This window comes from Bison bison, unplaced genomic scaffold (assembly GCF_000754665.1).
Source record: "Bison bison bison isolate TAMUID 2011002044 unplaced genomic scaffold, Bison_UMD1.0 scf7180017864487, whole genome shotgun sequence".
In the NCBI taxonomy this organism is placed as follows: domain Eukaryota; kingdom Metazoa; phylum Chordata; class Mammalia; order Artiodactyla; family Bovidae; genus Bison; species Bison bison.
Window position 1 is genome coordinate 10,552,449 of NW_011495047.1, and position 22,602 is coordinate 10,575,050.

General features: G+C 50.1%; 1 protein-coding gene and 1 long non-coding RNA gene across 2 annotated transcripts in view; one reads left to right on the plus strand and one right to left on the minus strand.

Annotated features, from left to right (window-relative positions):
- The window catches only part of LRFN2 (leucine rich repeat and fibronectin type III domain containing 2), a 42,391-nt gene extending 37,379 nt beyond the window's left edge, over nucleotides 1–5,012 (plus strand). Inside the window, exon 2 of the mRNA XM_010863220.1 lies at nucleotides 4,049–5,012. Within this exon, the coding sequence (XP_010861522.1) occupies nucleotides 4,049–5,012 (964 nt within the window). The remainder of the gene's footprint in view (nucleotides 1–4,048) is intronic.
- A 13,707-nt stretch (nucleotides 5,013–18,719) lies between these two features.
- LOC105005265 lies at nucleotides 18,720–20,215 on the minus strand. Its single transcript, XR_827303.1, has 3 exons — nucleotides 20,033–20,215; nucleotides 19,778–19,847; nucleotides 18,720–19,329 (listed from the first exon to the last, which is right to left on the minus strand). It is a non-coding gene; the product is annotated as an uncharacterized LOC105005265 (long non-coding RNA).
- Nucleotides 20,216–22,602: the final 2,387 nt, after the last annotated feature.

A 22,602-nucleotide genomic window follows, 5' to 3' on the forward strand; every position in this document is an offset into this window, starting at 1 on the left:
AGAATCCCAGGGACGGGGGAGCATGGTGGGCTGCCGTCTATGGGGTCGCACAGAGTCGGACACGACTGAACTGACTTAGCAGCAGCAGCAGCAGCTTCTTTGCAGGGCTTCCCTGGTGGCTCAGATGATAAAGAATCTACCTGCAATGTGGGAGACCCCAGTTCAATCCCTGGGTCAGGAAGATCCCCTGGAGAAGGGAATCTTCTTTGTATGCCGTTGCTCGAGGAGACATTTGTCCAGGTGCAAGCACTGCAGTGAAGGGCCCCAGGTCCCAGTCTGTCTCAAAGAGGGATCCAGGCTCCCCAGATCTAGTCTGGGGGCAGTAAGTAGTCAGGAACAAAATGGGGTGGACATGGCCACATGGGCAGGAGATAAGGTTGGTTCTGTTACTAGGGTTTGAATAGTGCCTGATTCACATGACTTTCTCACGCAGGCCGTCCTTTTGCTGCCTGGAGTGGGGAGCAGTCTTGCTTGTGATTAAGAACCGGGCTCTGAATCCTGGATACAAATCTGGTCTCAGCTCCATTCCCCCAAGGGAAAGTGAAAACTGTTTAGCTTCCTCCTTTCCTAAGTGGGAATGATAGCTTATCATTGTTAAGAGGCTAAATGAGATACTACATGTAAACTGCCCAGCACAAGGTTAGCACTTGGTGAATGTTGGTTATTATTGTCAGCAAAGGAAAGCTTGATTTCCAAGGAGGTTTGAGCCAGCTGGTTCTAGTTCTCCTGTTAAGTCCACACACACACACACACACACAAACACACACACACACACACACACACACACACACACACACACACCCAACCCCCCAGAGAAAACAAGAGCTGCTTTTCTGCTCTTAATCCTGGAAAGCAGGCTTTTCTATCTGGCCTTGCTTCTGATGGACCATTTACAGTGCAAGGATTTCCCCAGCCTGACCCTTCATCCCTGGTGCCAGCTGCTTGCTAAGGATCAGCCTCACCCTGAAACACCTCCCTTAACAGCAGCCCAGTTGCAGCTTCATCGCATCATGATCTTCCCTGACTCAGGAAGCAAGGGGGATGGGGAGAGGCCGGGCAGAGTCCACACAACGTCGCCCCAGGGAGGGCAGGAAGACAGGGCAGTGGCTGTGAGGCAGCAAGGCACAGCGATCAGGAGCGGAGGCTCTGGGGCCAGACTGTCTGGTTCGGATCCCAGCTCTGCCACGTACTAGCTGGGCACTCTCAGGCAGGAAACTTAACCTTTCTGTGCCTCAGGTTCTTACATGTAAAACAGTAATAATAACGACCTCCCAACAATTGTTGGATTAAATGAATTAATCCTCTTAACGATCCTGGCACAGAGGAAGCCCTCAGTGTTGGCTACTCTTCGTAGTAGTAGTAGTAGTAGTAGTAGTAATAGCCGGGTCTGCTTCCAGGATAAGACAGCTAAATACTGAGATGATTTCTAGGCTCAGAGTCCCTCTCCTGTGTCCTGGGATTGTGGTGAGGTTTAAACACAATATTGAGTGTGAAAACCCTTGTCACATATCAGGGGTTCAATAAACCAGCCAACCCATCCCCGCCCTAAAGGGATATGTTCTTTTATTACTCATGACCCAGAGAGGTGGCCGAGTGAGGTGGGTCAGAGTGGATAGGAGCTGGACTGCCTGGGTCTGAATACTGACTTGGCCATATTACGTTTGCCTAACACCTCTGCAGAAAAAAGACAACGACAGTAGCTGCTTCAGAGAGTTGCTGTAGGGCTAAGCGAGTTGATAGACATAGGGTGCCTAAAGCAGAGCCTGAACACACTTGCCTTGAAGCATTTGCTCTACTGTCATCGGGCTTCCCAGTGGCACTAGCGGTAAAGCACCTGCCTGCCAGTGTGTAAGACTGAGAGACACGGGTTCAACCCCTGGGTTAGAAAGATCCCCTGGAGGAGGGCATGGCAACCCACTCCAGTATTCTTGCCTGGAGAAACCCCATGGTCAGAGGAGCCTAGCAAGCTACAGTCCATAGGGTCGCAAAGAGTTGGACACAACTGAAGCGACTAAGCACACAGCCTACTATTGCACTATTCTGGGTGTGCATAGCTCCTGCTGCTCCAACTCACGACGCTCACATCGCTACCCTGAGGTGGAAGGAAGTGGACTCTGCACAGCAGTGGGCCCAGCAGAACCGAGGTTCTGTTTGTGGAGGAGCGTGAGCCTCAGTGAGCTAGGCTGCTCCATGGAAGGGGCTGGCTGATCTGCAACAGGCCGGGGCAAGGTTTTCACTGAGATGAGGAAAATCATCCTCATTTGTGGAAAGGAATAAGCCCAGACTGTGGATCTAGAAGCTAGTGTCAAAGCCCCAACTGCCTCATCCTGGCAGTCCCAGCTGGGTGACCTCAGGCAAATCACTTAACCTCTCTGAGCCTTGGCCAGTCCTCTGTGATCTGAGGGCCCAGGCTTGCCATGACGCACAGGTGGAACAGATAGACCTAAGGGGCTGGGTGCAGTGCCTTTGCTGGATCCAGGCCCCCAACTCCTCCACTCACCTCTTCTGCCCCACGCACTGTAGCTATAGGATGGAGGTGGGCATGGGGCAGAGGACTCAATTTCCTCGTGTGGCTTCCCCAGCAGCCTAGAGGGGCCGAGAGTGAGGCGGGAGGCAGGAGCCTCCAGGGCTGCCCACTGACGAGACGTCAATACCTGCCTGTCAGTCCCAGCCTCCGTGCGCAGTTCCCAGGTGGAAGTCTTCAGGCTCCAGGATTTCATGTTTGAGGTCTCAATTAAGCTGCCTGGGTGTGAGCCATTGACGGGCACAGATGGCGCTGGAGTAGCAGGGGACAGGAGCACACCGGGCTCTTTGGCAGTGTGGGTCTGGGGGGCGGTGGGGAGGCTGCAGGGAGATGTGGCTCCTTTCGGACGAGGTGAGTATTTCTGCAAGAGTGTATGTGGGATGAGACAGGCGTCGTTTCTAGGAACTCCCCCCAGAAGGCATGCTGGAAGGGCTAAGGCTAGGGTGGACCGGCCCCAGTGTGGGGAGATTGCTGCCCCCTCTGACCCTCCCTTAAGGTGGAGGGAGCCGTAGAGGCCTCCCCAACCAGTGATACTGCCCCGGGGGTCTTTGGATGGCCCTGGCCTGCTATGGCAGTGACGGAGGACCCCTCCCCCACTCTGGGAAGCAGAGTTCCCCCCAGTCTTCAACATTGCACCCTGCCCTTCCTCTCCAAGCAACGCCCCTCTTCACGCCTCCAGTTTCCTTCTGCCTAGACCCCCCCACACACCCCAACCCATCTGCAGCAGTGAAGTTGTCCCTCCTGAGACGTGAGAAAGCCATCTAGAGAGGAGGATGGCCTTGGGCCCTCAGGACAGGACCTTGTCTGTGACAGCTCAGGCTCTGAACGGCGCTCAGTCAGTGCTGGGGAATCTCCCAGGACAGACAGCGGGTGGAGGCAGCCCTCGGGCTGGGCGGCTATGGCTGACCTGAGTCTCACCCCCATGGCCCAGAGACTGAGGGGGCTGTTTGAAGCAGACAAGGCAGAAGGAGGTGGGGAGTCCCTTTTGTTTAATTGCTGCTGCTTCACATCTTTAATCTCTCTGCCTCCCCCTCCGCCCCTCCCCCATGCCTTCTCTCTCTCCTCTCCCCTGAATCTCTCCCCTTTGGTCTCCGAACCTCCAACTCTAACCGCTTACCACCGTCAACTACCTCCTGTTCCATTCCCTTCTTGGTCACACTCATCATCGATTTATTTCCACATCTTCTGGGTTGTTTTCCGCACCTGGTTGCCGATGTCTCTTTCTCTGTGTATCCGGCTCTGACACATCTGCCCCCTGGCCCGGAATCTTCCTCTCTCTTTCCCCCCATCTCTGTTCTCCTGCCTGGGTCCCCTCCTCTCTGTCTCGCCCTCTCTCCCTTTTCCTGTCTCTCCACCCGTCACCTCCCCTCTCTGCCTCATTCTCTCTGCGCCTGTGGCTCTCTCCTTCTCCACATCTCCTCTCTGTCACCCTATCTCTTTCTTCCACTTCTGCCCCTGTCCCCCCATCACCTGACTGCTCCTCACCATCCCTCCCCGTCTGGACCTATCCCCTCCACCTCCCAGGATGATCCCAGCCTCCAACAAGGCCTTTGTGGTCAACAACCTTGTGTCCGGGACTGGCTACGACCTGTGCGTGCTGGCCATGTGGGACGACACAGCCACGACACTCACGGCCACCAACATTGTGGGCTGCGCCCAGTTCTTCACCAAGGCTGACTACCCGCAGTGCCAGTCCATGCACAGCCAGATCCTGGGCGGCACCATGATCCTGGTCATCGGGGGCATCATCGTGGCCACGCTGCTGGTTTTCATCGTCATCCTCATGGTGCGCTACAAGGTCTGCAACCAGGAGGGCGCGGGGAAGCCCGCGGCGGCCGTCACCAACGTGCACTCCCAGACCAACGGGGCCCAGCCGCCCGCTCTGGGCAGCGTGCCCAGCGGGGCCCCCGTGCCCGGACCACCCAAGGTGGTGGTTCGCAACGAGCTCATGGACTTCAGTGCCAGCCTGGCCCGAGGCAGCGACTCCTCTTCCTCCAGCTCCCTGGGCATTGGGGAGGGGCTGGGACGGGGCCCCTGGAGGCTCCCACCCCCTGCCCCCCGCCCCAAGCCCAACCTTGACCGCCTCATGGGGGCCTTCGCCTCCTTGGACCTCAAAAGTCAGAGAAAGGAGGAGCTGCTGGACTCCAGGACTCCAGGCGGGAGGGGGTCTGGGACGTCGGCCAAGGGCCACCCCTCGGACCGAGAGCCACTGCTGGGGCCGCCCGCGGCCAGGGCCAGGAGCCTGCTCCCCTTGCCCCTGGAGGGCAAGGCCAAACGCAGCCACTCCTTCGACATGGGGGACTTTGCGGCCGCGGCTACCGGAGGGGTCGCCCCCGGTGGCTACAGCCCCCCGCGGAGGGTCTCGAACATCTGGACAAAGCGCAGCCTCTCTGTAAATGGCATGCTCTTGCCCTTCGAGGAGAGTGGCCTGGTGGGGGCCCGAGGAACTTTCGGCAGCTCCGAGTGGGTGATGGAGAGCACGGTGTAGGCCTGGGGGTGGGCCTCCTCCCTCCCACCCTACCAGGGTGGGGGAAGGGGAAGCATCTTTACCCACAAGTCTTTGTGGAGTTTCCATGGTGATGTTTACATCCAGGGACCATTTTGTCTCCCTGTCAACGGCCTCCCCCCTCCCCACTACGCCACCCACACACACCTTCCCAGGCCCGTCCCCCACCACCCGTCGGGGTGTGCTCAGGGAAAGCGGACTCGATCGCTCACATGTCAGACTGAGCCCTGAGTGTTTGGAAAGGCAGGGCTCCTGCCCTTCTAATCACAAATGTAGCCTATAAGCAAGCGGCTTTGGATTGTGGATGGTTCCAGTGTTGTTTTTGTTTCTTAATTTATTTCTTCCACGTCCCAGACTCCTCCTCTTCAGTGACACAGATAATGGAGAATTTATGCCACACAAAAGCAGGTCCCAGCAGCCCTGGTAGTGGGCAGTTGCTGCCAGCTGAGCAAAGCAGGGAATGATTTGGGTGGCACATTTGTTTGGGGGAACATTGAAGTCCTTCACCTAGACTCTCTCATTATTCCCAAGTCCCCACACTCAGGAGGGGTGAGTGAACCCCCCCATCGCTGGCCCAGCTTCCTTTGCTTCTCAAACACAACGCCCCACACCCAGCACATCAGCTTAAACCAGAAGGGTAACTTCCAGGACTCTACATGCGGGAGAGGGAGAAGGGTTTTATGAGACCCATGGGTATAAGGTATGTTAACTTATGGAGGTGCTTTGGGATTTTTGCTTCTTTTAAGGGAAGCTGGACAGGGTGGGGCATGGTTGTGAGGGGCTTGCCAAGAGGTTTTCTCTTAAGGGGAGCAGACTCGAAGGAGCAGAAGGAGCACTGGACACAGAGTCCAAAGCTGCAAGTCTGGGTTTCAGAGCCACCACCCAATATCCAGTTGAATACAGCAGGCAAGACCCCTTCTCTCTGGGACCTCAGGCTCCTAATTCATAAAATACCAAGAGTGTACCAAATCTCCAATCCCTTCCAGCTCGAAGGACTAAGGACTCTTCATGACTAAATGAGTTGTAGGATTTTGAAGATCGAAGAGGTGTTTGCGATCATTTCAACCTTCTCTCTCCTTCCCGCCAGAGTCCAAGGGACCTGCCCAAGGTCACATAGTGAGTTAGTGACCAAGTCAGGGCAGGGCCCAAGGCCACGTACCTCTTGGGGGTGGTGTCTGAAATCTGTTACCAAGTCTTCACCGTGGCTAGGGCGTTTCTGTGTGTAGAGCCTGTCCTTCGTTGTTCTTGAAGAAGGTGGCTCAGGGTGGGACACGGGGACACAGGGGCTGCCTTCCATGATGCCAGTCAGGAGGCGGATCTGTCATGGAAATGACAAGGTGAGGAGGGGCACACGGGTTCCTGTCCATCTGGAGACTGAACCCCACACTCACAGACACTGGCGAGAGGAGACAGAGGACTTGTGGCCAGTGTGGGGGAAGGCATCTGGAAGCATCTGGAGGGTCTTCCCCAGCATCTCTGTCTCTCTTGGCCCCTGTCTGTCCGAGGTCTCGCCTCACTGCCAACACACTACCTCTCCCCACCTCATTCCTTTCTCTCCCAAACCTCCACCACAGAGTTCTAGCCTCCGTCTCCCACTCTCCCTCCTTCTGCCACTTGCCGACCACGCAGCCTACAACGCATACAGGTGAGTCCATTTGGGGCTGAAACGTTCTGATGGGCTCAGGCCTGGAGCTGAGCTGGTGGTCTCCCAGCCCTGCCCAGAACACACAGGCAGAGGGCGGGGAACCGTCTATGCAGGACTGCCTTCTGGCTCCCGCCCAGGAGCCTCCAGACCCCATGCCTTCCTCCTTCCCTGCCCCCTCCTCTCTCTCCTCACCTTCCCTCCTGTCTCCTGTCTTCATTCCTTTTCTGCTGGTGCCTCTCTGCCTTCCCCCAGTCCCTTTCTGGGCCTGACCAGGTCATCAACAGACCGGGCCGGGCTCTTCCTGAGACCACAAGCTCACTTCCACTCCCAGCGCTGGAGCACAAGCTTTCTGCAGTCATGGGAGACCTCCAGCCTCGGTGGCGTGAAAGAAAAATCTCCCCCACCCTCCCTTTCTCTGCCCCACTTTCCTCCTCTCCTTTTTCCCTCTGCACTTTCTCACTCAGCCTTTTCTAAATGTAGCCATTGAGGAGGTGACCCCAAGTGCCACTCTCTTTTTTGCCTTTGGGTTCAGACGCCTAGAGGAAAAGGGGTAGGCTTGGGAAGCGAGGGGAACCAGCTGTCTGTTCTCGTCGGCGGCTCCAAGCTCTGTCGTGACATGACATGTTTCTAGCACTTGTGTTTGCCAGGTTTGGAAAGCGACATCCCTGTGGGCAGAATACAAATGCCAACCTTCTCCTTTGCTAAAAAAAAAAAAAAAAAAAGTGTACAGTAAAATGTACAGTTTTAAAAACAACTAACCACACTTCTTCGGAGAGACAAAAAAAAAAAAAAAAAAAACATTCCTGTGTCTGTGAAGTCTGCTGTTTATTTCTCTGGAAACTCTGTGGTTTTCTGAAGGTGGCCTTGAGATGGCATTTTTCTCTCACACCTGTGTCTGGTTCTGCCTGGTGAGAGCCTGCTTCCTGCCAAGTTCACATATAAGACGGGAGCCTTCCGAACTAAGAGAGAATGGGCCCGCCCTCCTGGAGTAAAGGTCAGTAGAGGGTCTGGAATGAAGCTCCAGGCGAAGAAGGAATAGTTCAGTCTGTCCAGGCTACCTACCACCTGACGGCTCTGTCCTCTCACCTTCAGCCCCGCTTCCTTTTTCCTGGACAGTGGCCACCACCACACGTGGCCACTAGGGGCGCCAGAGTGCCTTGCACCCACTCTGTGCCCAAGATGGCATTTTTTTTTCAAAAAGGTCTTTTTTTTAAAAATTTTATTTTATTTTTAAACTTTACAATATTGTATTGGTTTTGTCAAATATCAAAATGAATCTGCCACAGGTATACATGGGAAGCAGGAAAACAAGGTGGAGCTAGGGGTAAAGAACCCGCTGGCCAATGCAGGAGACACAAGAGACTCAGGTTTGATCCCTGGGTCGGGAAGATCTCCTGGAAGACGGCATGGCAACCCACTCTAGTATTCTTGCCAGGAGAATCCCCATGGACAGAGGAGCCTGGCGGGCTACAGTCCACAGGGCCACAAAGAGTCTGCAACTGAAGTGACTGAGTATACATGCACGCAAGACAACAAACCAAAGCACAGACCCACGGTAGAGAAACAAATGAGCTTCTGGAACACAGCTTCCCAACCCTATCTTCCTCTAGTGTCTAGGTCAGCACTGTCTAAGAGGTATAAAGTCTGTGCTGCCCTGTAATTTTAAATTTTCTAGAAGGCCATTAAATCAAGTATAGAGAACCAGGTGAAGTTAATATATAGTTTATTTAACCCAATATATTAAAACTATTTTTATTTCAACATATAATCACTACAGAATTATTAATAAGATATTGTACCCTTTTTCTGTACATGGTGTCGGGAATCTGATGTGTGTTTCACACGGCACATCTCAGTTCAGACTAACTGGCTTTAAAGGGCTTGAGAACTGCACGGAGCTCATATAGCCAGCTCTACATGTACAGCCACTGACTTGCAAGCTCAGTTTCTGGAAGGGGAAGGAAGCTAACAGTTACTGAGCTCCTACAGTTCTAGGTCCTGTGCTGCTGCTTCAGCTGCACATATCACTAAACCCTCACGGCAGCCTTTCAAGGTAAATACTATTATGCCAGTCTTTCAGATGAAGGGCTGAGGCTCAGCGGGGTTAAGTAACTTGCACAAGGTCACACAGTAAGTCTGGCTGCAAACCCTTAGCTCTTCCCATGACATCACACTACCTCCCCCACTCTTTCTTCCTCCCTTCAACTCATTAGCTTCAGACAGTATTTTGTCCTGGCTGAAGTAGTCAAATTTATAGTCTGATCTGAAAGCCCTTGGTTTGGTCTCAAGGACTAAAATTCTCAGAATGTTGACTCAAGGTCCTCTTGGTTAAGTGACTTCTTCTGACCCCATGTTAGTCTTTTTGGCCTTTTTTGGCTTGTATACATTCCTACTCTGGCCAGGAAAATCCACCCAGGCTTCAGATGGTCCTGCCCAGACCTTACCATTCCTCCTCCTGGCCTGGTGACCTCTAGAGGTCCCTTGTTTAATAGTTTTCCACCTCCAGCCTCATCTGGTCCTCTCTGCCCTGAAAGCCTATACCTTTGTCTCCTAGAGACAGAAAACCTCACAATAGCGCACTCCAAAGACCAAACCCATCTTCCTGTCTCTTCCTAATTCAAAAACCTCTAACTGAAGAGGTGTTTGCCTACCAGATCCTCTTTCCTGATAGACAGAAGGCTTTAGCTCTCTGATCTCTTGCAGAAGAGAGGTGGCTGATACACTCTGAGCCTGTCTGAATTATTAATCTTTCTGGCAAGACTTCAACCCTCTCCCCCAAGTTCAGTCAACAAATTGATACAGTCCACAGATTCTCCTCAAAGGAGATTTTTATTTTGCCATGATTACAGCACTAAAATTCCAAAAGAACTTAGACTTGCTTTTTTTTTTTTTTTAAGTGATATCATTTCTAACCAGGTAAGAGGAAGGTCACTGTCTCAGATGTCCCCCTTCCCACATGGGTAGTAACTTTTCTCCCAGAGTCTGTGGGTATCGATTTTTTGTAAATACAGGCTGAGTACTTCTGTGTCTTCTGTTGTCTGTTCTCAGTGTTTGCAGTAAAGGTCTCAGGGCTTCAGTAAACTGGGTGGGGCTTCCTCTGTTTTTGCAGCAATGGGGATTTCTGCAAACTGCTGCTGGTGAAATAGACACAGTTATCCAAACGAAAGGGCTTCCCTGGTGGCTCAGACGGTAAAGAATTTGCCTGCAATGCAGGAAACCCAGGTTTGATTCCTGGGTAGGGAAAATCCCTTGGGAGGGGAATGGCTATTCAGTCAAGTATTCTTGTCTGAAGAATTCCATGGACAGAGGAGCCAGGTGGGCTATAGTCCATGGGGTTGCCAAGAGTCGGACATGACTGAGCGAGTAAGCATGCATGCATCCGAAAAAAAAGACTGTTGATAAAGAGCAGGCAAAATCTGAACACATAGTTTTGCACATCACGCTTAGATTCCCCAGACCTGTGTGATGCAGTTGGCGGCAGGAAAAGTTTGCTGTGAAAAGAAGGCTTTTCACAGGTAAACAACTGAGGTTTCTACCTTTGAATAATAAAATCAGACACCTACATGGATTGCTCCGCAAACATCTCAAAGGAACACTACCCCCTTCTCAGTCTAAAAATATCTATTTGTGTTTTCAGCCTTTAAACCAAAGATCTTAGATTCTCAGCTTTCATTTTCTTATTTCAAGTTCCCAAGCTCACAGCAGTGAATGTTTACAAGGCTCATAAGTTTCCCTTCCCTGCAGCCTCTAGCAGAGGGAAATTAATATGTTTCCCAACAGACCAAAGAGGGAAGCTGACCTTTCCCTCTCCAGCTATCCTGTGATCCCCAGAAGGGCCATCCAGTGTCTTCGGACAAGTGCAGCGGTCTTGTCCCATGATCTTATTTGGGACAATGTTTGACATCTTTCTTCTGCTCACTGACTCTGGGGAAATGGACCCAGATTGCAGGCTCTAGTCTGGTTATTGTTCTGCTTTGTTGGGATAAGGATCTTCTGATCCTTTTAGCCAACAGTTGAGTGTACTCCTGGTGAAGCACAGCCAGCATTCTCTCCACCACTGAGTGCTGGAGTCTCTCTGGGGCTGCGCTGAGGAAGATCTCACTATCCAGGCCCTTCCTGGGATGTCAGTGAAGCCTGCAGTTACTTACCTGGCTTCCTGTTGATGAGAGGGTGAATCTGGAATTTCACCCATCTCCATGGGATCCCCAAGCCTGTCTGGTCCACAGCCAGTCAGCCTACTGACCAACCTCCCACGGCCCTGGGCCCCTCCGTCCAGACTGCCCATCTGGGGGTGATGATGAGCACACCCCCTCTTCTTCTGTCACCTCCTCTGTAACATGTGTTCATTGGTGCTTTCTGGCACATCCAGCAGTGATATAAATCCAGCATTTATATGTCTTTCCTGGGTGAATGTCTTTCCTTTGAATCCCCAGTGCTGTATCTGAGGTGTCCTTGGTTCCCCAAACCATGGTTACATGTATCAGCTGACCTTTCTGTGGCCAATCCCACTTTCCCATGAGACAAAACCTCAGAGCCCCACACCTGTCCCCTCCATCTCTGACTTGGCATGTCCTGGTAACAAGCAAGTATCTTGTTCACCATTAGAGAAGGAATATTGCCAAGAAGAAGAGAATTAAGCCTTCAGTTACATCCAGTAATCTTGAATGTTACCCTCCTGGGTTTCCTATCATACCCTTTCCACACATTCCTTGGGGGATCTCTCGAGGATAATATTCTGCCTGTCTACCAGGGATTGGCTGGTTGCCTTAACTACCCTAATTATGGGAAAGTTCTCATCCATTCATAGGTTGACACAAGCTTGGTATTTTCCAAGTTGATGTTGAACTGCAAGATTACATTGATAATAGCTGACATTCATTGAATTTCCTATGTGCTGTGCACTGTTCTAAGAGCTTCCTATAGATTGTCTCAATTTGTCATCAAAACAATCCAGTCAAGTGGGTTACTATTATCATCCCCACTGGGGAAGCTAAGGTAGAGAGGGGTTAAATAACTTGCCCAAGGTCACACAGCTAGTGAGTGGCAGAGCTGGGTAAACATTCAATAAATTGATTTACACTGAAGTTACCTACAGAACTGCAGAGACCATTAGAGATGCAGAGCTTGCTGGGTTTTAGGTCGGAGCTTGAATCTTGGTATGTGAACCTTGAACTTGAGAAAATGAACCAGAAGAAAAAGTGAGAGAGTTGGAGCAATCAGCACTAGGTGCTTTCAGCAAGCATCTGCGGACCTACTGCATGCCGAGCACTCTCTAGCGTGGAGAGAAATCAAAATAAAAGTGAAGGACACGGGGCACACACTGGAGGGGCACACTTCCCCAAGGGGCAGGGTTAAGCTGGTTTCCAGGTCTCTGGTTTTACAGAGATGGCCTATTTTCACTCCTTAAAGATAACCTATAGATCTACTACCCAGGAGGAGATGTATGGGTGGATGGATTGGCCTCAAGCCCACACGGCACCTCTGACTGGAAGAATTCACTAGATTTTAAGTTTCAAAGGGACCAGCATGGTAACGTGACCAGCTTTGGGTCAAAGGGACCCAGGCAGGACTAGAATCCTGTACCAGACAAGCAGGGGCAGAAGGATGACAACTGTGGCAATCCCAGGAGCTTCTGAGGTGGCTGGGAGGAGGCCTGGAAGAGGGCAGATGGACAGCTGCGAAGAACTGGAGGGTCCTGAATAGCCTGAGGCAGGAGCACCTGCTCCTCGAGGAGGAGGGGCATCCAGCGTGAGAAGCTGGTTTCAGAGTCTGTTTTTTGGCCTGAGTTTTCTTTCTTATAAAGTAACAGTGGTAAGTATCATCTCTGGTAAGTACGCCTGAGGAGTTACCATTTATATAGATCACACTTCAGGTTGGGAAAGGCAGAGTGATAACGGTCATTATTATTAATGATATGCATCATTGAAAACATTATTATAATTTACAGCATATTAGCAATAATATTAGGGATCTCAGGCTCACAGAATCTCAGGGCTCACAGAGCTATTAGAGGTCATCCACGCTAGCCTCCCTCAATGGGCATTAGAATCACCTGTTCAATATCCATGAAAACTATTAGTAATCTTATTACCAGTAAGCTCACGCATGATGAATTTCAGAATTCACCCCGGACAAGGAGTGGCTCCCTGTACTCCAGTCAGACCAGTGCTTCCTGGTGGGCCCTTGCAGAGCCATCATTCCTTCCTTCCCAAGAAATCCAGAGCCCAGAGAGAAAGTAGCTCGCAGAGACTGCTGTGGCCCAGCAATGGTAGGAAACAGCTATAGAGCCACAGTCCTGCAGGGAGAATCTCCCCTGGGTGCAGTCAGTGGCGGGGAGGAGCTGTTGTTTCCTTGCTGAATCAACCCTGGTCATGCCATTGAGAGAAGGAAGGAGGCAGGAAAGGAGCAGAAAGTACATGGTAGCCTCTGCAGTCCCTGATGTTCCTTTAATTTCTGAGCTCCACTGTCCCAGCAGTTAGAAGGACCTGGAAGATTCCAGACCTCTTCCATAGGTTCCCTCACTCATCGATTCCCCAATCCCTGCTCCCCCTTCACCCTTGTCCCAGGTCTGACATGATGATGAAAATCAAACCATCAGGGGTCTGGAATGACAAGTGCTGCCACTAAAAACCTCCCACTGGCTTTTCCTTATTCCTTTGGGTGAAAAGACCCTTCTACAAGGTAAATACTTACAGGAAGACGCTGTCAGGTGCCATGTAAACAGGGAGAGGCTGGCTCTGTTCAAGAAAGTAGAGGGGCCAGAGGGTCCCCTTTGGAGTCAGGTGATGAGTACTCCCAAGGGGTGATGGGATGACCCCAGGCAGCCCTCTCCCCAGCCCTCTCTGCCTCTCCTTAACATCCAGGTTTCCTGTAGCAAAAACATACATCTGCTTGAGGTGGAAAGATCATAATTGGCTCCCAGTTTGGTTTTTACTTCTGAAACATCACACTAGTCCCAGCTTGAATGAAGAATGTGAGAGAAACATTTCACCCACTCTGGAGGTAGAGGGGGCTGGCTGGAGTGTGCACAGCTGGACAGGTCCCTTGCGAGAGCTGCCAGCACACAGTTGCTTCAGGAAGGGCAACGGGACACGATACTGGGGATCAGTGACCCCCACAAGACCAAGAGCTCGGCTTCCATGTCAAAAAATAAATGGAGACAACTGTGAGTCACCCTAGAGGTCTGGGAGGAGGCGGGGAGTACCGCAACAGCAATCAAGGGGCCTCATTCTTCCTATATCTTCACACTTTTAAGCCTTCTGTTGAGATTCTACCTTCTGAGGAATCCTTCAAACGGCTGTAGGTTAATTCAGCCCTGCCCTGCTAGGGAAGCAGAGGCTGGGACTTTCCCTGGGACTTTTCTGTTGAATTCTAGGGCCTTCTGTCTTCCGTGAGATTTATGGGAAAATGGGGTCTGTGCCAGGCATGATAAAATCCCCTTGCCTGAGCTGCCTCCATCTTTGGTTTGGAGTAAAATACAAGACAGAGCGGGCCTAGGCAAGAGTATCCAAGTCTACCCAGGAGGAATAAATGGCAACCCACTCCAGTATTCTTGCCTGGAAAAAACCCCATGGACAGAGGAGCCTCGTGGGCTATAGTCCGTGGAGTTGTAAAGAGTTGCACACGACTGAGCACTCACTCACACCATGGCTTCTTTGGTGAGCCGTGTTCTTTTTCAGGTGCCTTGGCTAAGATTTTAAAATCACACACACACACACACACACACTCACACATACACTTCTACACATTTGAGATTTTGATTGGCATTGCACTGAATCTGAAGACCAGATCCAGTGACCTGCCGTCGTTGCAATATTGACTCATAACTCAAACATGGTGTCTCACTCCACTAATTTAGGTCTCTGTAATTTCCCCCAATATTTTCCCCACTTTCTGCATAGACGGCTTGTATATCTTCTGTTAGGTTTATTCCAAGGAATTTGATGTTTTGATATGGTATAAATGGTAAAATTTCAAAATTCCAAAATTCCAAAATTTTCATTTCATACTCTTTAAAAGACTGTTTGCTGTTTAAAATAATAATACTTTCAATGTATCATGGGGTTCATAACATGTTGAAGTAACCTATATAACACGGATAATACAATATTAAGAAAAGATCAATAAAATTATAATTAGGGGAAAAATAAATAAAATTATAATTAAAGAGTATCCAATTCCAGGGGTGGTCAACCAGTGTTCCTTCCCCACATCCAACTTTGTCTGCAGAATGGTGGAGGATGAAATGTAACTAGAGACACTTATGATACATAAAGTCAGCAGCAGAGGTAGAGAGCCTGTGTGGCATCTCACTATCAAAAAACGAATTCTTTCACATGGATTACCATTCCTTCCATTCCTTACCTAAAAACTCCAACTTATACATTACTGCTTTCCCCATTTTACAGATTTTCCAAACTGAGGATGAAAGTTGCCCATTTCCGCCCAAGTTCTTATAGAGCTTATGAAGCAGAGTGGGTCTCAAACTAAATTTTCTGACCCCACAATTGGAGTTCCCTTCACATGATACCCCCGACACTCAGCCATCACAGTGCTGGCTGCCACAACAGGAAGGCAGGCAGCCAGAGGTAGGAAAGACAACCACATAGGCAGGTCTTGGAGAGGCAGGCAAAGGCTACAGGACCCTAGGAAGTTGAGAGATGGGGCTGAGAAGGGCAGCTCTGCAGGAATTCTATGTGGATATGAGGCTTGGCCCTCTGGGGACAGCCCAGATGGGAGAGGGGTCATAGACTCTAATCCATCTTGGGATAAGCAAAAAAGAATGGATGTGAGAGGGGTCCAAGCAAGGATGAGCAGGACAGGAATACAGGGCAGGATCGGAAGAGTAGTTGGGAGGACAGCTGTGCAGGTCCAAGGTGTGGATCCAGTCCATCCACCGTCCTCATCTAGAAGAGGGGGAAGGAGCTGGGGTGCACTCCACAAGGAGTACCCTTGAGGGCCCTCTACCTAGTGAAGCCAGGAGGCTAGCAGGGCCCACCAATGAGTTGGTTGTTTTTAGGATTTGAGTGATTGCAAGCTTTGAGGCTCTGATTTCTCAAAGGAACCAGTCTGGCAAAGATTCTTGACCCATGTAGTAAGAGAGTAAAAGTGAAGTCGGTCAGTCATGTCCGACTTTTTGCGACCCCATGGACTGAGGAGCCTGCAGGATCTTCAGTCCATAGGATTTTCCAGGCAAGAATACTGGAGTGGGTTGTCATTAAATCGTGGCTATGTCTGCATCTGCATTTCAAGGTCTACTGAAGGAAGAAAGGGTTGGCTTCTCCATGCTACTGGAGACCTTGGGGCACAGCTGCACCATCAAATCCACTTGCCTCTTCCAGGTCTCCACGAGGGGATGCTGGAGACTAGATGAGTAGAGAATGATGGAAGGTGATGAGCCCCAGGCCTTTCAGATTGTTCCAGAATGCACTGACCTGCCACAGCCAGTTTCTGGGAAGAGGGCTGCTGCACAGAAAGATGGAAATCTTTCAGAAAGGTTTATGGAATCTGGGTTGGCCTTGAACCAGCTTGGGGAGGGAGGACTTGGGACTGCCTTCCTTTTGGTTGTGATACACCCTAAATAGGCTAGTTCTTTTCAGAATACAAAGGATTGTCCAAGCAGGAGAGAGGGAACTAGCGTTATTTACCAAAGAGTGTGGTAAGCATCTCATATACTTCATGTATTGTTCCTCATAGTCTTCACCCATCCTGGTGACCTAGGGGTTAGATCATCCATTTTCTGAGAAAACAGACACAGAGATGTTAATGACTGGCTGTAGGTCATACAACTAGTTAGGGAGAGGGCTGGAGATTTAATCACTCAATAACTGCAGTTGCCCCCAAAGTAACCTATGCAACAGCTAACGACATTAGAATTTCAGTGAATTTTCTGGAAGTTGAGCAATGAAGAGGGATTCTGACATTAAAAAGTAGAAGACATGGAGAGATGCACTGAGCAAGTATCTAGTGACTTCTCTGTGCCTCTCCCTTGCTTCTTGAGTCACACTTTGTCCTGAAAAACTAAGCACTAAATAAACCCCATGTCACTGTTTGCGTTTTTTGTTTTCACTTTCTAAAGTGTAAGGATTGGAAAGAGGGGAGAAGTAATATAGAGCAATTAGGCAAGCGCGCTGCACACCCCTCCCTTCAAAGGAGTTGGGTCTTTTTCCCATTTCAGAAATGCTCATCTGTAAAATGGCCACAGTATCTCTCTACCTCCAAATCACAGAGCTCTCTACAGCACAAATAACCCATAGGATTTGAGAAGTTACAGATTCATGATGCTGGAGAAGGCAATGGCAACCCACTCCACTACTCTTGCCTGGAAAATCCCATGGACGGAGGAGCCTGGTAGGCTGCAGCCCACAGGGTCGCTACAAGTTGGACACGACTGAGCGACTTCTTTCACTTTTCACTTTCGTGCATTGGAGAAGGAAATGGCAACCCACTCCAGTGTTCTTGCCTGGAGAATCCCAGGGACAGGGGAGCCTGGTGAGCTGCCGTCTATGGGGTCACACAGAGTCGGACACGACTGAAGCAACTTAGCAGCAGCAGATCCATGATGATTGGATCAATGGTAATACTGTTATAGATTTCAGGCCACTAGTGATTATTATCTTTCCCAACATCAGGGTCTTTTCCAATGAGTCAGGTCTTTGCATCAGGTGGCCAAAGTATTGGGGTCTCAGCTTCAACATCAGTCCTTCTAATGAACACCCAGGACTGATCTCCTTTAGGATGGACTGGTTGGATCTCTTTGTAGTCCAAGGGACTCTCAAGAGTCTTCTCCAACATCACAGTTCAAAAGCATCAATTCTTCAGCGCTCAGCTTTCTTCACAGTCCAACTCTCACATCCACACATGACTACTGGAAAAACCATAGCCTTGATGGAGAAGGGGACAACAGAGGATGAGATGGTTGGGTGGCGTCACTGACTCAATGAACATAAATGAGTAGACTCTGGGAGTTGGTGATGGACAGGGAGGCCTGGTGCGCTGCAGTCCATGGGGTCACAAAGAGTTGGACATGACTGAGTGACTGAACTATTATATGCATATTAGGCCCAGAGTCTAAAGGCTGGAAAGATCGGAGGTTTCCAAAGAAGCCCTCCTCCACTCACCAGTATTCCCACTGGGTGGCGTGATTATACACAGGTCCATACCTTTCATTCCTAAGTGCACCAAGGAACAGACAGATGAAGCATACTCTGTGCTTCAGGGAGCTCCAGGTTTATCCAGACTCCACCATTCCTCCTCTTTAAAAGGTGGCCAGAGCCATTACAGAAGACAACTCCAAGAGTATTCTGTGATCATCACTGACATAGAAAAACACAGAACCAGGGCCCCAGATGGAAAGTCTTAGGGAGGTCTGTTCTCTTGCCGCATCAGTTCTGGTATCCATGGTACACAGGGAAGATAGGCATGGGAGAAAGGCAGAGGCACTGGGCGAGCTCTGAGGCCCCAGGAAGCAGACGCTTGTGGACCAGGACTGCGGCTCCCACCTGCGGGGTCCAGGGATGGGGCCCACACCTCCCAGGTGCACATCACAGGCGCTCTTCCATCCCTGCTCGCATGAGGACAAAGACCCCCTCCTCCACCCTTTCCCACCACCAATTTGTTCCTTTACAATTCTCCATTTATCCTCCATCAAGGACTAAAAGAGCAAAGTTCTAAAAATAGCAACTAATAAAATTCTAGGGCCTTAATATGAATCACTGTTTACCTGCTTCCTCTGACCTGACTTTCTGGTGGATAAATTTGTTCCCTTTTAGTTCCTGCCCTATTACAATGCAAATACTCAGAAAACTCTGCCAGGTGTCTAGTAAACCAGGTAATTCCAGGTCCCTAGAGGAGACAGTGATGAGTTTTATTCAAAGGCAGGGGTGGGCAGGCTGGGGTGCCCATTATAACATCCCCTCCACCCACCTCGCATTGCTCATTTCCCTGGGGATGCAAACACCTTCCACCTGGTTTAAGTGGGAAGGATAAAAAGGATCCCTATGAGTCTTCACTTCTGAATCAGCACACTGAACACAAGCTACAAGTCAAGAAGTAATGACATCTTTATTAAACTTCTCCACATTACCAGTGGTCTGAGGCTTCGGGGGAGGCTGGGTGACTGGCCAGGCCCCTTGAGTCCCACAAGCCTCCTTCATGAAAAGGCAGTTTTTGGGAACAAGATGATGCACAAAAGAGGGAAAATATACCTATATGAAGAGTCAAGTTTCCATGTTGATGGTAAACAGAAAAGCTTTGGGGTTATAGCAGAACTATGGGACAAACAGGGAAAAGAAGAGTGAAGACGGGACGGCAGTGGCCCAGACCTCTTAACCAAGGATCTTGGGAACCTTGGCCTTGGAGGGAACCAAAGCCCTTGAAGGTTTGGTTTTCTCCGGTTGCCTGAAGTTCAAGTCTCCTTCCTGAAGGCAAAGTACTGGATATCTGGAGGGAAGGCTTATGGGTGTGAACAAAAGTCCCAGGTCCTACCAGCAGCTCTTTTTCCAGATGGCTAATGCCACAGCAACGGCTGCGAAGGAAGAACTGGGGAAGTCCACTGGGGCAGGGACGCAGGAAGGGTGCTTCCTAGTTCCTAGAAGATGACAGGGTGGACAAAGGAACTGGCTCCATGCTCTGTTATGGCTTGACTGACCCATCCTGTGGGAGGAAAAAGGCAGAAACCTCGTACGTAGAAAAGACAGCAGCTGCGGGGAGGGCAGCAGGAAGAACAGAGTTAAAACTCCAATAAGGAATTTGCAGCACATCTGTATTTCAAAGACACTGACATAATTACTCCAGCTCTCACGGTGATTCAATGAGCATTATGATTTTTGTCACTTTCCAGGTGAGAACACACACTCATGAAAGGGTCAGTAAATTTCCCACGATCACACAGAGCTCGTAGGGGCATCTTTGAACTTGAAACTGATCCCGGACCTCCCACCCCTCAACCCCCAGATCTCCAGTTCATCCACCCCAACCCTTCACCAATCACAGCAGAAAGGGAGATGATAGATGAGACTAAGAAGTTAGGAAAGATACCCGCAAACCGGGAAAGGGAGGCCGGGGAAAAGCCCGGGGCGCACAGCGATGGGCCGGCACATACCTGTCCTCTGAGTCCCAGTGTCTTTCAGGACATTCGAGTGGCTCTCCTCCTTGGGATGGAAGAATGGAATCTTCCCACAAGAGAGACACAGAGGTAAAGGGAGAAAAGAGCGGAGAAATGCTCGGATGAGCCCCGAGGCGAGGGGGAAGGGGCTTGTGAAGGACTTGGGGGCCCATCTCCAACCAGCCCATCTCCTGGCGGGACCGGGAGCACAAAACCCCTTGCACCCCTCCCTCCACAACGTCTACAACCAACCGGCGGTGAGGGACGGGGCGCTCAGTTCTCCACATCCTGGGCCTCAGGGGTTTTCCTGAATCCTTATAGCAGTTCTCATCTTCCTGAAAGGGGAGATCCCCATAAGCCCGTTCTCCAACTAAGTCAGCTTCATGCCATCTTAGAGAAAAATGAGCGAGGTGCCGCTGGAACTTAACGGATCCCAACGACTTCTTCAGGGGCCGTTGGACACGCCCACCGCCCCGCCCTCTCACCAAGCCTCCTCCAATCAGAGGCCTCCCTCCCTCTCTGCTCCTTCCGCCCCGCTGTTGTGTAGGAGGCAGTGCGGGGGAGGGGCTCTGCCCCTGCCAGAACGTTCCACAGCCTCTGAGGAATTTCCCTAGTGGCTCCTGCGGTAGAGTCTGCCTGCAGTGCAGGAGACCCGGGTTCGATCCCAGGGTAGGGAAGATCCCCTGAAGGAGGAAATGGCAACCCACTCCAGTATCCTTGCTTGGAAAATTCCATGGACGGAGGAGCCTGGCAGGCTACAGTCCACGGGGTCGCAAAGAGTTGGACACGACTGGGCAACTTCACTTCAGACCAGCTGTCCCAAGGCAAGAGTGTAAGGAAAGAAACCTGCTGGACTCCGTGTAGTTTGGGGGCTTCTGGGAAACGTCTGTGTCTTGGATGAGCCAAGCACTGTGGGAAGGAGGTGGAGGTGTGGGGCGAGGGCGGCAGAAGGGGAGGTAGGAGAGGGACTGTGAGCCCCCAGAACCTTCCAGGATATAGATAAGCTACAGTCTGGCCTCTGAGAGCAGTGGCCCGTGCTTTATAGTTAGCAGACCAGCAAACCACACTGATGATGATGTGGTGCCTCTGATCCCAGAGTCCTCACTTGCATTTTACCTCAGAGAAAAGCACCATCCAGAAGGCCCTGAGGTTGAGGCCTCGTGAGGGTTAGGGGCAGAGGTGGCGTTCAGATCCTGCTAATAACAACTTTCGACCTCCTCCCACCAACCAAGGCCCTGTCACAATAAACGAAGCTTTAACCAGTCTCAGCCAGCTTTGGGGACCCAGAGTCTTCTAGGACTAGTTGCCATTATCCTCTGCCTCCTTGTATTCCTGCAGCAGGACCTGGGGAACCCGGGTCCTTAATCAGAGTCATGGTTTCAAGCCAATGGGAGAGGGTTGCTGAGCAGATGAGGAGGCCTCTGACTTCCTAGAGAAGAGGCCCATGTGTTACTATTTGGGGCTTCCCTGGTGGCCCAGACGGTGAAGAATCTTCCTGCAATGCAGGAGACCGTTTTTATTGGGCACTTATTTTGAAAGACTCAGTCCTGAAAAGTTCAAAATAGATCATTGTATTTGAGCATCTCATATTAATTATTTAAAAATTGGAATAAGGAGTTCTCTAGTAGTCTAGTGGTTAGGATTCCATGCTTTAACTGCAGAGGTCAGGGTTCAGCCCTGGTGGGGGAACTGAGATCCCATTAAAAAAATTGAAATAGAATTCACATAACATAAGGTTTATCATTTTAACCATTTTTTAAGTGTATGATTCAGTAGCTTATAGTACATTCACAGTACTGTCCAATCATTCCCACTACTTATTAATAATTCCAGGACATTTTTTATACATCTCCACCTCCAGGAATTCCACACACATTAAGCAGTTCATCCCCATTCTCACCTCCTGTTAGCCTCTGGCAACCTCGCATCAGCTTTCTACTTTGATGGATTTGGCTATTCTAGACTTTCTATGTAAGTGAAATCACAAGGTATATAACTTTGTGTCTGGCTTTTTAAATTATTATTAATACTTAGCATAGTATTTTCAAGATTTATCCATGTTGTAGCATGTATCACTACTTCCTTCTGTCTAAGGCTAAATAATATTCCCCTGCACAGATATACCATATTACATTTATCTGTTTCATGTTGATGGACATTTTGGATTGCTTCCACCTTTTGGTGATGAATAGTTTTGCTGTAACATTTGTGTACATGTTTTTTGTTTGAACCTATTGTTTTCACTTCTCTCAGATGTATACCAAGGAGTGGAACTACTGGGTCCTAACTGTTTAACTTTTGAGGAGCTGCCATCATGCAGTTGATGTACCATTTTATAGCCTTACCAGCAATGTACAAGTGTTCCAGTTTCTCTGCATCCTCATCACTTTTTATTTTAAAAAGTTATAGCCATCTGAGTAAGCATGGAGTGGGCATCTCATTGTGGTTTTGATTTGCATTTCCCTTGCTTTTTGTTTTGTGACTTTTCTGCACTAGTTTTGTAAAGTTTGTATCCTTTGTCATATATGGTCATTAAAGTCTGTTCTGTTCGATTAATGGTCAGCCACCAGCTTCCCTGGTGGCTCAGACAGTAAAGAATCCACCTGCAATGCAGGAGACCTGGGTTTGATCCCTGGGTTGGGACGATCCCCTGGAGGAGGGCCTGGCAACGCACTCCAGTGTTCTTACCTGGAGAATCACCATGGACAGAAGAGCTTGTCAGGCTACAGTCCATGGGGTCGCAAAGAGTCAAACATGACTGAGCGACTAAGCACACACACAGTGATTCAAGAGAAATTTCCTTATGCCCTTAGAACTAAAAG